This window comes from Tasmannia lanceolata, unplaced genomic scaffold (genome assembly GCF_043159265.1).
Source record: "Tasmannia lanceolata isolate RefF3 unplaced genomic scaffold, GAP_Taslan_0.1 ptg000008l, whole genome shotgun sequence".
Taxonomy (NCBI): domain Eukaryota; kingdom Viridiplantae; phylum Streptophyta; class Magnoliopsida; order Canellales; family Winteraceae; genus Tasmannia; species Tasmannia lanceolata.
In genome coordinates this window covers 17,585,437-17,600,427 of record NW_027518685.1, presented here as the reverse complement: position 1 = coordinate 17,600,427, position 14,991 = coordinate 17,585,437, and the positions used below count along the sequence as shown (strand labels likewise).

The following is a 14,991-nucleotide window of genomic DNA, read 5'->3' as shown; positions in this document are numbered from 1 at the left end:
TAACGACGGATACCCAATATTCGGGGGCGGGGATGGAGCGACAGAAGTCTTGAGAATCCAAGATAAGGTCACGGCGAGACGAGCCGTTTATCATTACGATAGGTGTCAAGTGGAAGTGCAGTGATGTAAAGGCCGTATAAACACTTAAAGGCAGTAAGATTGAACTACCACCCTTGATATTGATCCAACAGCAGCTGGTTGGGAGGATGACTGATGAGTATTGTCCATACAGCCATTCATCATATAATTTCTCATATAATGTTTGAAGTTTGAACAAGGTAACGAGAACCGGGAGTGAAGGTCCTGTGATTCTGTAGGTGAAGTAGGTGGATTTATTTGTTAATTGTTGAAAAAACAAGCGCATCCAGCATTTAACTATTCCATGTAGACAATTCTGTATTCTTTTGTTGTGAAGATGAAAAAGAACAAAATTGCAGACCAAAATCAAAACCGAAAGGAGAAAAAAAATAATTAAGAGTTCTGTACTTATCTCTTTCTAGAAAACAAATCAGAAATGCCGGAACAAAATATTAGATTCCTATTTCAATGAATTTATTTCCACTTCCCATCACTTCACTCTTAAACTTGATTTCTTGGCAAAGACTAGCTGCAAATCGATACAAGTTTTTTCCTTGAATGTGGTGGCGGACTTAGTCCTCCTACTTGGAATGTCTAATCAATATTTTCACCACCAAGCAGATGACTGTGTTCTGCTGATAATCATATACATCCAAGGAGAAATAGACATCAACATAAGCTCCCAGAATGAATAATGAATTGAGCTCTGCAACATCGATTCTACTGGAAACAAGCCTAAGGGTGTTGCAGGAATCTTCTTTCTGCTATATTTCTGTGTAGTAGATCACTAATGTCCCCATTTGCTACATTGGGTATGCTGTAAGAAGACAAAAAAAATGCAGCTCAGAGACTTTACAAAGACCAATGTAATACCGAATCAAATGTTAATTCGGCTTCTGTCGCAAAACCTGGCTATATTGTTCTATATTTTATGCTATATTATCACATATATTAATATCAAATATTATAGAAATGCCAGCATGTTGGGTTTTCTCTCCAACATGTTCCGCGACTGAGTCCAATGACAGCTTTTGAGCAAGATGGTCGCATATGTCAAGAATCTGACATAGGCTTGGAGATAGGTCCACAACAATATTAGAGGTTCCACGCGAAAGCAAAAATCCCAAATTCGGAAAGCTTTACACGGTCTTCTTATGGGTGAAAACCAAACCGTTACAAGGTTTACAAGCTCCAGGGTCGATCCGGTGCCCTCTCACCAACCAAGGCTTTATCCACAAGCCTTGAGACCTTCCAGGATTGATTCGGTGCCCTTACCGCCAATTACAAGAAGGAAAAACAAAAATAAAAACCTTCTCCCAAACATGAAGTTACAACTTGAAGCTCACTACTACCCTTCACAAAAATTTACAAAGAATTCCTAGACTATTTTCTCAAAGTGTATGCAACTAATGACGCAAGGCTTAAATACTTAGTTTAATGTTCAATGATATGGGCAAGTGTCATGTTATTGGGTTTAGGAACCAAAAGACCCCTTTTATAGATGTTTGGAACCAGAACTAGCCGTTATAGGCTCCAAACGATCACCACAGATGATCCATGGATGAACCACGGCTGTCCATCGGACTAGCCATTGGGAACTGGGGCCAATTTCTTTGACAGTCAACCATCCCTTGTGCACAGTCAACCGTGGACTGTCCACTGTCGTCCGTCAAGGGTTCTGTTCTGGTTTGCACAAATTGCATAATTTCAGGCCATGGTCATTCGTCCAAAGTGCAGAATCTGTCTTCAAGTATTCAGACTCTACTCTGTCTTTCCGGACTTGTGCAACTTGTTTTATGTTGAATTTAAGCTCAATTACCCTTGATTTAGTTTAACCGCAGTGCCATTATGCCACACAAACAATGTGGGACTAGTATATACAATCTATGGACTCTCTAAGAGTTGACTTTTCAATTCTTCTTCTTCAAGTCTTCAGCCCTCATCTTCTTCTCCGTGGATTTTCTCCTTCCTTTGGCTCCACGCTCCAAGCTTAGTTCCTTGATCCATGCTTCTATATGCTCCAATTTGATCTAAGAAGAGGGATTCTTAAAGCACACATAAACACCGGTATCATAACTAAAATCTAATGACATATTGTGTTTGTTGTCATCAAAACATGGCGTGGGAAAGTGACCAAGGTTGAACCCTTAGTCTAACGAGTCTCACATGGAATTTATTAGTTTTGTTTTTTGCACCGACAGAACTCAGGAGTATCCCTTAATGACTCGAAATGATCAATGGTCTCACTTGCAGAGCTTCCAAGACCATTCCTATAAGTTTTTTGCACCATGTTTGTTGTCATCAAAACATGGTGTGGGAAAGTGACCAAGGTTAAATAAAATCCCTTGTTATTTTGTTTATCTTTGTACTTTGACCATCTCGGTCTTCTTTTTGGTAATAAATTGTTTGGTTATCATTAGAAAAACAACTTTATTAATTTTGTAAGAATTTTGAATATTTTTACCAAAATTTTAAAATATCAGCTGATACTTTCTTAGAGTCATTCAAAATTTTCCATTAGTATTTTCAATTACGGAGAAACCCACTTGATTGATTAAATTTTATAGCATTGTTTGATTTAAATTTAAGTATAGACACTAGTATAATGATGTCAATGCTTTATCACATGGGTCTTGAGACTTCTTTCCTAACCGTGGTTAAGGAATTATCTTCTTGCTTGAAAATGCATACATATTAGGTTATTTTCACTTAAAAGGGAGCTGTGAACCTTGTCTGTTCACTTAAAAGGGAGCCGTGAACCTTGTCTATCTTGAGACTTCTTTCCTAATTGTGGTTGAGGAAATTACCTTCTTGCTCGAAAATGCATACACATTAGGTTGTTTCACATAAAAGGGAGCCGTGAACCTTGTCTGTCTTGAGACTTCTTTCCTAATTGTGGTTGAGGAAATTACCTTCTTGCTCGAAAATGCATACACATTAGGTTGTTTCACATAAAAGGGAGCCGTGAACCTTGTCTGTCTTGAGACTTCTTTCCTAATTGTGGTTGAGGAAATTACCTTCTTGCTCGAAAATGCATACACATTAGGTTGTTTCACATAAAAGGGAGCCGTGAACCTTGTCTTACTATTTCTGCGATCGAGTTCTATATTATGTTCACACTTTTTTTCACAACCAACATTCCTCGACAATAAGTTGTTGTTTTGACTTTTGAGCCCGTTGAACTCGTCAAGATCTGTGTTGTGTTTTTATTATTAACTAGTTGTAGTCCCGTGCGATGCACGGGGCGAAGAAAAAAATTATGATGTTGAAATATTTTTCTTAAAAAAGATGCAATTTGGAAATGCAGGTTGTGTGTAAAAAAATGTAAAAATAAAAATAAAAATTGAGGAAAATCAAGAAAATCAGTGGCCAATATGATTTATAATTATCAAGAAAATTAAATTCAGGAAAATTAAAATTAAAAAAAAAAAACTGCTTAAGAGAAATTTGTCAATTTAGGTCTAAAGTAATAGTGCGCATGCAGATTTAGTTTCAACTTTTCTTGAAGTAATAGTGCGTATGTAGTTTAACTTACAAAACTCAATATCTTAATCATACAAAAAAGATTTATAACAATATAAAGACCATGTATTTATTAGAAAATGGAAACAAAACAATAACCTAAATTTCAATAACACAATATAAGAAATCAGGAATGCCAACAACCAACATAAGAATTAAGACTAAAAGAAAGATGCAGGAAATAATCCCCACATTAGAACAAACATATCATAGGAACGAATATGGCATATTTCTTGAAAATGATAATTCATAATTTGTTTTTGAATGGTGAAAATGAGAATTCACAGTAGCTATATTCGATAAATATAGAAGAAACTGGAAAACATAAAATGGAAAATCTGACTGCTAAAATCAAGAACAAAGCAATTTGAAGTAGGTACCGGATGCGCAAGGAGCCTGTAGAAGAAGCTACTTACCAATGTATGTAGATTAATCGAACTGTAACCCACCACAACATCCCTAAAACCTGTAAAGAAAAATTTCATAAAATGCAAGAGGGACTGCAAATGGCATATTTGAAGATCCTCTCCATGTAGCTTTGGATGGAGATAGTGAAAGAGAAGCATAAACCCCAAACAAAGGCCAAGAAAAATGAAAATTTCATACAAATTTAGAGGAAATAAGAAACTGAACAATTATATAGCTCAAGACGCGCATAAGTAAAGAACAAAATTAAATAAATAACAGAGTGGTTAAGAGCCTCTATGGATTCAGTATAATGGTTTGGAGTTTGGACTCATTCTGTTGTTTGGAAAAGTTCACAGAATCCTCCAATGAGAAAAGGCTATTTATAAATCAGAGAAGCCAACATAATAAGGGCAGCCTGAGAAATACATATAAAGTGGAATAGCATAGAGAAGTTGATAGTAAGATGCACTTCTATGGTTTCTTCAAACAGGAAAAAAGAAGATCCCGGCTCTCTGCTTTTATCCAACAACCCTCTTTAACAATCGGAAGGGAATAAACCTGTACACCCATAAATCAGAGATTAAGTGAGTTGATCAGAGATTAACTGGGAAATGAATATAAATCAGGCTTTTAACTGGGGAAATGAATAAGAAGGCATCTATGTTTTTATACCAACTGACGTTTCCAGTCTCCTCAATCCGAAGTGTTACTATTAAAGTAGCTTTTCCACAATACAAAACGTTTTCCTCTCCTTCCGATGTAACCCTACCGCCTATAAACTACTGTACAGCGGGTGCGCGCGCGCACACACCACCACCACCACCACCACCACCATCACCACACACACCCACCCTTTTAGTTTATTATCTTGGGGGTATAAATATGATTTTTTCTCATTCAATTTTTTACCCCATATCTTCCGGATAGGGCTGTGCATTATTCGGTTAAAACCGAATTAACCGCCCGAACCGAATTGGTTCGGTTAATTCGGTTCGGTTTCTGGATCAAACGGTTCGGTTTCGGTTTTTGGACTCTCATGATTTTGGTTTTTGGTTTCGGTTTCGGTTTCCGACGGAAATTAAAACGGTTTAACCTAAAAACCGAAGTTGGATTTTAAGGGTAAACAAATCGGTTTTCGGTTTCGGTTTTAAACCGAAATTATGTTATATTTATAACTTTAAAAGGGAAATGATATATACACTCTTTTTTTACCTGGGACAGCCCTCGCTAGAGTAAAAGATTAGGGTTTGTTGTTCTTTACTTCTTTCTTCTGTCTTTACTCTTTAGGGTTTTGGGTTTGTTCTGCAGTGCCCCCGCTTCCTCAACTCCGGCGAAAGCTACCGGCAACCACCACAAACCCACGACCATCATCCACCTCAGCCCCTTCTCCACCAAATCGAAAGGCACATAAAAAGGGTTTGATCTGTGAAGCCTATTACTCTGAATCTGTGATTTTCTTGGACTTTACTTTGAATCCTATTCTCGTTTTGGCCATCCAATTGTCATTCTCCTCATCTTTTTCTTGTTCTTCTTCTTCACAACCCAAAACCCAAATCCGACCAAACCCGCCCATCTGGCCATCTCCTTCAATCCAACCCTTCGATTGCTTCAAATGTAAATCTCTTCTTCTTTTCTTTCATTTCTTATCAACAGAGCATAAAACTTGCTTAGATTATGATTTTTTTATCGATTTATTTTGATTATGATCCATTTTTCTTTGTATTTTGCAGTGCGTTGCTCATCCGGAGAAGCTAAATACCTGGTTTTGATTTGCTCTCAGGTTTTTCTCTCCCCCCCCCCCCCCCCCCCCTCCTGTATTTGTATGTTATACATTTTTTCTGGTGGATTTAGAGAATGGTTTTTTTATATTGTTGTGATTTAGGGTTTTTTTTTTTTTTTTTTTTATTGTTTTAGGGCTTTGACCTCTCTTCTTTTATTAGGGTTGTTTCACTGTTCGTTATTGGGTTCTAACCGAACTAACCGGGGTGTTGGTATGATATGACTTATTCCCTTGATTAGGAATCGTGTCTCTTGTGTTATTGTTTAAATTTCTACGAAAACCAAAATGAAATGGCCAAAGTGCTTCATTTCCATCCCCAGTGAAATGCATACCGAGACTGCAACACATACTCAACTCACCAAAGCCTTTTGTCCCAAACTAGTTGGGGTCGGCCCACACCAAAATCGTAAGCGTACCAGCGGTATACCACAACAAAAGGGAAAGGAATTTTTTGACAATGAATAGACCGAACCCGTTTGGAGGGCTGCCTACATATCCGGCGAGGGAAATCAGGTCAAACATAGTTCAGGAAAATGTTCAAAGACTGCGGCAGATTTCTTGGGGCGAATGCATTAGGACTGCAGCTCTATAAGTAAGTGTTACATAATTATATTTACATTATTTGCATGTAAAATGTGGTGTATGTATTTATGTATGAATATTTATGTGAATTGATCTTGTGGAATATCTCCTTCCTTGCAGTGATTTGGGTGTTATGGAAGGAGAGAAATGCTAGATTATTCAAAGGGGTGGCGAAGAGTACTTCTTATCTATCTTTTAAGGTGTTGGCGTTGTCCATTTTTTGGGCCAAGTCCCTTCCTAGCTTTAAGTTTTTCTGCCTTTGAATTATGGCATGAGTGGCGTGAAGTCTGTTTTAGACTAGAGTTGAGAGCGACGGTGGTTCAGGATTGGGAGCCTCCCGATAGTGGGTTTTTAAAGCTTAATTTCGACAGGTCAAGCTTGGGCAAACCAGGTCCGGCAGGGATTGGGGTGTTTTAAGAGATGAGGTTGGCTTAGTTAGGTGGGGTTTCTCGGGCCCTATTGGTCCGGCGGATTCCAATGAGGAGGAAGTGCGCACAGTACATCAAGGGATTACGCTTCTTATGGATCTAGATTTAGACAAAGTCGTGGTGGAAGGTGACTCCCTCAATGTGATTCGGTGGATGTCAGGATCTCATCTTCCTCCTTGGAGATTCACTGGCTTTTTTAATGAGATTAATTACATCGTTGCCTCATCGAGTATTTCTTTTCGCCACATCAGGAGATCGGCTAATGGGGCAGCGGATAGGGCTTGCTAGGGTTGAGGCTCGTAAGAAGGCTTTTGTGATGTTTGAGTATCTTCCCCCTTGACCTTTCTTTTGTGTTCTCTATTTTTTCTTATTGTTTATTGTATATTCCTTGTCTGTTTTTTGTATTTTTGACCATTTCAGTCATTCTTAATGAAATTTTCTATCATTCAAAAAATAAAAAAATTTATGTGAATTGATGTGAAATGCGGTATGTACTGAATTACCAGACATGTGCAACAAGTCAACAACACATCACCTGGTGTTCGATATTGTTAACCATAATGAGTGATTGTCTTGCTTATGTTATCTGATGGTTTTTAAGTGTGTATTCGTGCTTATTGTAGCATTTCATGTAGTTTCACTTTAAAATTCAATCATGTGCTTATGCTCCTTATGTTTCCATCATTTTACAGTATTTCTACTGAAATATCCGACTGAAACCAAAACATTTCCGTTTCCATGGTTATCGAAATTGAAACCAAAACAGAAATGTTCTGTTTAGTAGTTGCAATTTCTTCCAAATTTCTTAGGGTTGTCCTGCACATCTAGTCACACCTTCTCGGGGCCCAGACACAACGATCTCTAGGACTACGCTACCAACCCACTCACCTATGTTGAGGCTTGTAATCTATGTTAGGTCTTGATGGCTCCTCTGTTAGGTCTACCTGCCCAACTTACACACGGATTTTAGTAGCTCGTGGTTAGAGCTAAAGTTTGAAAATTTGTTTTCTTTTTTCGCAGTCCTTTGAAACATAGTTATAAATTTCGGCCAAAATATTTCGTTTCAGCCGAAATATTTCGATTCCGGTTGCTATTGAAACAAAATCCACTTTTTTTTTTCATAAAATACAAGATTTTGCCTGAAATTTCTGGGTTTGATCCGAAACATGTAAGTTTTCAGATAAAAAGGCATAGTTTATGTCGACATTTCGACTGTTTTTTTTTTTTAAAATCCTGATTAAAATAAACTCCACCCACAGAAAAGAGAAAAAAATGAGATTCTTTAAGTTATTTAAAAAAAAAACGAAAAAATAGCGGTGAAGAATCTTACCTGGATTTCGGTCGTGATTTTGTATCGAAATGTTTTTTTTACAAGATTTTTGCTGAAATTTCGCACCGAAACCAAATTGTTTCCATTTTGCGATGGCCGAAACCAAAACTGAAATTTAAAACCTTGCTTTGAAACTCCTTTACTTTCTAATTTTTTAAGGATTTCATCCTAATGCTCTGTTTGGTTGCTTGTTTTGGGGAGATTGTAGGAGTTTCAAATGCATGAGATCTCCCAGAGATCTCCCCAAAGCATGTTTGGTTGTCATTTACACCTTTGACCACTAAACAACTTCTAGACATCATTATTGGTTTTTATCTTAGGTGGCGCCTACGTGGTGGAGATGTTCCCCTCCATAATCTTCTCCCTTTTTTTCACCAAAATGGAGAAATTTATTGGGGGAATTAGGAGAAATTCTTGTCTTATTCTTTCTCTCTTTCTCTCTTACTTTCTCTCTCTTCCACCTATATTTTGATAATGACACCCTACATCTTCCGCTAATTTCCTCGCGCAACCAAACACTACTCGCAAATCTCCCTCCTAATATTCTCCCCTCTTCCATTCTTGTCTAATTCTCTTTGACTTATTTTTCTCCTATTCTCCCACCCATCTACAAGCAACCAAACAGAGCATAAAGGAAATCTCTTACATAACACTTGAGATTAGTTTGAGAACTTTCGAAATTTCTCATAGAAATTCCCAGTCATACACAATTACAGACCTGTGAATTTGTAGCTCTCGGTTCATCCTTGTGATAATGATTTGGAATAGCAACACTCTCCTTTGCATATGTTAGTCATTTTTTGAGTATAATATAGCTCTAAAACTGTAAGATCTATCTCCTTGCCTCTACAAATTGAAGAGAATTCAAGCCATATAGCTCACGGTTCTCAGGCCTTGTGACAAAAGTCACAAAACCTGCAGAACTCATTTTCAGTTTCAGTTGGAGCTAGATTTCGTAGATCCGATTGGATTTTATCAGATCCATCTCATTCTAGTTGAGTTCTATGAATTTTAATATCAATGTCTATTGATCTTCTGTGAGCTTAATTCGAAATTGGTTGAGACTTAGTCATGGCTGAGACACGTGTGGCTGTGATCGAGCTCAGTTCATGCATTTTACATCTTTCTTGCTTAAGTTCGTTTGATATCTCTGGTTAGATCGCCTCTTGCTTTGTGTTTGTCACTATTCTCTTCACTATTCCCTTCTGCTTTGCGTACTCCACATCAACTTAAAACCTTCTAGAGCTGTCCATTTGGCAGCCAGCTTATAGATAGCTGTCATGCCATCTGTTGACAGCTCATAGGTGATTAGGTGGCAACAATTGACACCTAAATGACAGTTATGGTCCCAGCTTGCAACTTGATGCTGTGGCAACACACAATTCAGCGCACACATCAGCCACATATGCATACTTACACCTTTGTGAACACACACACACACATCTCTATGATGTGGCACCACACAAAATTTACAATTATATACATATGTTACAAGATTTATCATATGCCAAGTCAAAGCTTCCTTGTCCTTCAAGGCTTCTTTGTTGCCAACACCATGTATGCCAAGTCATTGTCTTCCACTATATTGGAAGCCTTTGATAGCCCTTTATTCCAAAAGGAAATCTACCTACTCTACTCTATGCCCAAACTTCCTTGGTCATGTTCCATGTCCACATCAGACTCAGCCACATGAATACAACCCATTCTCTTCCCCTTCTTCCCTGGATGGCTAACAGCCTGTATTCTCCAACAACGTCAAAGTGAAACCATGCCACAAAATATCGATTCTCCTTTTATTTCAGTAGCATGTAGCTCTTTTTCATCAGTTTTTCCATTTACTTATTGGATCAAAAGATATCAATCTTTTTTCAAACAAATTTCCCTTTCTTGTATATATGTTCTATGATGTTGTTATTTTGGAAATATGAATAATTCCGAGATTTAAAGCGAAAAAATGAGGAGATTACAAGTAGAGACCGATTGTTCCATTGGGCAAGACTGGTGTTTGATCCCTTCTAGTCCCGTTACCAGGTTTACTTATCCAATGTGGAATTTGCAGACCTCAGTAGTCAAAGTCATCGTACGGGCCGTAGAACCCTGAAAGATTCTTGATGGTGACTCTTAAAGAGCATGGATTACCCATTCCTATGGACCATCCATGTTCTCTAGCAACAATGAAAGTGCCAGAACACCATTTTCTCACTTGGTGGGCCAGTATTTCATCAGGAGTGCCAAAAGGAACAAATGCAAATCCCTATTCTCCTGAAGGAAGTATAATGCAATTGATTCAAAATAAAAAACAATAAGAGTGGAGGAGGAGGCCATAGGATGCCATTTGGGGCTATCCACAATACCCATGTATGGTGGAAATGACAAAATATTTATCTCATGGAAATCGACCAAACTATCCCTATCTCACTGTAAAAGGGCAAAGTACCCATATATCTTAAAATGACTAAAATACCCCTATCTCATAGAAAATGATAAAAACACCCATATTTTATAGAAAATGACCGAAATACTTTTATATCATGGAAAATGACCATAACACCAATAGCGCATAGAAAATGAATAAAATAGTCATATCTCGGAAAAAACTTTATCCCTTGCCACATAATGTCATTGGAATACTGAAAATTGAGTTTCGTCTTATTTACCCTGCAGGTTAGAACAACGGAAAATTAATTGAAAACAAGATTATCCTTAAATTTTTCACCTGCTCGTACGTGGTAAAAGGTGCAAATGCTTCTCTTCGGAGAATAGACCTAAACCCATTTTTGCTTCTAGATATCGTTGGTGCTGCTGTGAGGCGTGGGTGCTCCTGCGGCCTTGGATACCTCAAGAACTCTAAGATCCATTTCTCCTCTCCTCTCGAGTTTGTGAAAGCCTAATTGTCATCTCAAGAAACCAGGACAGGTAAAAATCCATCTCCTTTTGATTATTTCATTTTTCATTCTCTTTTGACATTTTCAGCTGTTCCCTCACATATGTGATCTTCTTAAGCTCAAGTCATATGAAATTTTACTTCACATTCTATTTTGGTCGCTTTTTTCTTTGCCCTTTTGGTCGTCTCCATTTTTCTTGGATTCGTTGTTTCTTTTTCAGGGTTAGGGTTTGTGGCCATGTATTTATGGTTCGTGTCATCTTACAAATGGTTGGGTTCATGTGATCTTAAAAACGAGATATTTTTCCTAGTCTATGTTTGTGGGGTTTAGCTGTTTAGGTATGTACTACGATTAGGGATTGTTTGCTATCTTTCTTCTCATGTTTCTATGTCCTCTTATTGTCTCCTTGAAATGAAGGAGCTATCAATGTTTTCTTGCAACCGTCTTTTGTCCTTCAGGATTAGGGTTTGTGGCTATGGTTTTATTGTTTGGGCAGGTCTTGAAAACAGATGTTTTTCCTAGGTTATGTAACAGGTTCTTAGGGTTTAGCTTTTATGGCTAGGGTTTGTATCTATTGAATTTTGTTGTTTCATTGCAATGAATTTCTTTTGATCCGATTCTGTATTTTATTGAGCCCTCTTCTCATCTCCGATTCTTCAGCTTCCTATTACTGTTTTTTTTGAATGGTTCAAATAAAAAATTTCCATAGAAAGAAAACAAATGACAATGGAAAGAAACATGGTTCAGCTTCCTATTACTGTTAGCAGTTAAAAATTTGTGAATTATAATGCTCTGTAGAGGTTTTGGCCTTGTTTTTTGGGATTGGATAGATATTTAGTTTTGAGTTTGTGTTTTTCTAAGATTAGTTTTTGCAATTAGGTTTGGAATTTTGGATTGGTAGTACTATTTGTCCACTGGCATATAAGTTACATGTCAATCCATTCTTCCTTTTTTTGCGTAGGTAAGTTGTGATCGAACCTTCGACCTCAGGGTTGAAGAACATTGTCTTTACCAATTGAGCTAGAGGTTCAACCTCAAAATGTTGGTTGCTGTAGGACCATCAGATTTGGTATTCCACTTTAATCTCAGATTTACAAGTTGAATGGTGCTACTTCTCATTCACAGGGCACCACCCAATCATTACAGTGGTGACCCTAGTGTCTTGCGCTGGACTTCTGCTTCCTGATGTGAATCATATACTATTCTCATATTAGCTTTTAATTTATAGTCTGCCAATCATTATGGCCGAGAGCATGTGACTGTGAGATTTATCTAGGGACAAAGGGCAGAACTACTTTGGTAGTGAGTGTGCTACCGACTAAACCAGGCCTCAGTTCGTCTGATTTTCTACTCTGTTATTTATAAGGCTTTAGGGTTTGCAAATTTTGGTTTAGTTCAATATGGATCATTCTTTTTAAAAAATAAAAAAAAAAAAAAAATCTTGTTTTAAGTTCCTTTAGTTGTGTTTATTAGATGGTTTAGTATTGAAATGATTTCCCCCCTATTTATAGACTCTATTACATTTACTTGCCAGACTCTTCCACTTGTTCTGTATTATTCGGTACTGTTACGACTGTCAATTAGAATTGGTATGTAGTTGTGGTTTTGAGTTGATATATCTTATTGTGTTTAAGTTCTTGAAATGGTGAACCACATATACATTTTTCTTCCATTTTTATTAGCATATGCATATGGTTACATTATACTTTTGGTTTCATTCCTGTGTTCCATGGAGACTGGTATGTGTTCGAATACATCAAATATTCGAGGTGTCAGATTTGGCAAACCCAGAAAATAGGATCTATGGATTTGGCATTTTAATTAAATATTAAATATTAAATATTTTAAAATAATAAAAAACTGTATATCATAGAAAATTAGAGCAAGAACAAATGCAAATAATCATTCAATTAATATAGAGACTTATATAGCAAATAAAAAAATTAAAAAGAACCACAAAACTCATAAACACACTCGAATTTAATAAATTGATTCAAAATTTTAAAAACTAAAAGCACACCTCGCAAATCATAATTGTAGACATGTTGAGGTAGTGGCATTTTTGTGTAGGACTTTTGCAGTTTGCTCATAAGTTTATTGCTTCTATTTTATAATTTAAACTCGGACTATTTACAACTTTCTATGATTGAACCATCATATTGAAGCTGAATTTTCGAACAATTGATATATTATCAAGGAAAAGATAATTATGGATATTACTATTTGATCCACATATAATAAATCCCAACTTCTGTTGCCAAATTTTCGTAATGTACGCACACATCTTCATTTTATTTATTATCAATTTGTTATGGTCTCATTTTTCATCAAGTCAAATACATGAAAGTATTGTTATTTGTGATATTTCTTATACCACACTCAACTGATATCATGTTCAACTTGTATGGTCTATCTTAGTGACTTCTTTTCCTGGTCATTTTGCAGAAAGTTGCACTACAAAAAAGGAAGTATACACTCTAGCAAGTCTAGTCATTTTTGCTTTCAAAATCCGAATTCAAGGTAAAGATCCATATGGCTGGACTGTTACCGGGGGATCCTTCACACCATGGAATAGTGGAAAGTGGGCCATATAGTCTTTCTCATGACAAGCTGGAGGAACTTGATCATTCTAGTTCTAAATGGTATTTCTGTAGGAAGGAAATTGAAGAAAATTCCCCATCTAGAAGGGACGGCATTGATTTGAAGAAAGAAACATATTTTCGCAAATCATACTGCACATTTCTGCAGGATTTGGGCATGAGACTTAAAGTGTAAGTTCCATTTCATATTTCTTGGTTGTTGCAGATTGCTAGTTTATCTTCTTTTAAGTTACACGAGGTCCTTGCCTTTAGCACAAGATCTGAAGTGAAAGTTCCAGCTCGAGTACTCTGCCCATTTCAAATTTATTCTATTATCTTTCTCGTCCACATGCATCCTTTTATCTTTTGTTATTTTGAGTTCGAGGTCATTATTTATTGCCCACTGATATATATATACACACACACACACACACACACACACACACACACACACACACACACACACACACACACCTGATTTTGACTGCTGCCTTATGTGCTACTTTTCACCCTTTATCCTTTTAATACTCTAATGGTCTGTGGAATACAAATAGGATACAATTGTCTGAAAGTTCCGTTAAAACTAGTGTTAAAAAAACCGTTTCTTAGTCATAAAAGATCGTAGCATTGGGCTTTACAAAGCATGTTCACTTTCCTTTTTTAACAAAATAATTGATTTCCATATTGAGTGGCCTAATTGTTCTATTGTAATTCTTTTGTTTCTTACGTTAGTGGACAAATAGGGGTGATTTTAAGGAATTGATTTGCCTATATTTTCTTTGGACCGTTTTTCTTTGCTAGCGTGCTATTGATTTCAATAAGACAGTTAGATATCAATTGTGTACATTTTTGGTGAATGATTGGGTTTGAACATAGAGATTTGATTCCTTGGAAGTTTGCTTTTTAAGTCTATTTATGCTCCGTTTGGTTGCCGGAATTTTTTTGGTTCTTGGGATTTTTGTGGAACAAAAAACTTCCTGGGAGATTGGTGGGAAAAAAAACTCCATGGAACTATCCCGGTAAAATAAAAATCCCATGTTTGGTTGATCGGACTATGGTAGGAAAAAAAAATGCTTTGTTTGGTTGCTTGAACTGTTGGGAAGAAAAAAAATTCTTCTGCAAGCTTATTTTTGGTTCCTGGGAGTATTGTTTTTTCCTTCTTGGGGTTTCGTGCAGGGTTATTTTGGTTCCTGGGATTATTTTGGGCCCACCAACCAAACGTGGGTTTCCTGCGGAAATTCCACAAAAGTCTCAAGAACCAAAAAAAATTCCGGCAACCAAACGTAGCATAAGGAACTGATTCAATTTAGTTTCTTCTTGTCAGGAGTATTCTAATACATCATTTAATAATAGAAGATCTTTAGAAAACTATAAATTTTATATTTTGAGCCGACTAAAT

General features: G+C 36.8%; 1 protein-coding gene and 1 long non-coding RNA gene across 5 annotated transcripts in view; one reads left to right on the top strand and one right to left on the bottom strand.

Moving 5' to 3' along the window:
- Nucleotides 1-466: 466 nt before the first annotated feature.
- LOC143883332 (uncharacterized) lies at nucleotides 467-4,840 on the bottom strand. The gene is made up of 4 exons (XR_013252364.1): nucleotides 4,681-4,840; nucleotides 4,435-4,566; nucleotides 4,017-4,066; nucleotides 467-895 (listed from the first exon to the last, which is right to left on the bottom strand). It is a non-coding gene; the product is annotated as an uncharacterized LOC143883332 (long non-coding RNA).
- Nucleotides 4,841-5,733: 893 nt separating this feature from the next.
- Nucleotides 5,734-14,991, top strand: part of LOC143884632 (cyclin-T1-3-like) — a 48,786-nt gene continuing 39,528 nt past the window's right edge. Inside the window, exons 1-2 of one of the 4 annotated variants that reach the window (XM_077388295.1) lie at nucleotides 5,734-5,788; nucleotides 13,459-13,784. In XM_077388295.1, the coding sequence (XP_077244410.1) occupies nucleotides 13,546-13,784 (239 nt within the window). In that variant the 5' untranslated portion in view covers nucleotides 5,734-5,788; nucleotides 13,459-13,545. Of the gene's footprint in view, nucleotides 5,789-6,318; nucleotides 6,381-10,386; nucleotides 11,045-13,458; nucleotides 13,785-14,991 lie in introns of those variants that run through there. The other 3 variants (XM_077388296.1, XM_077388294.1, XM_077388297.1) reach the window with 3 other exon arrangements.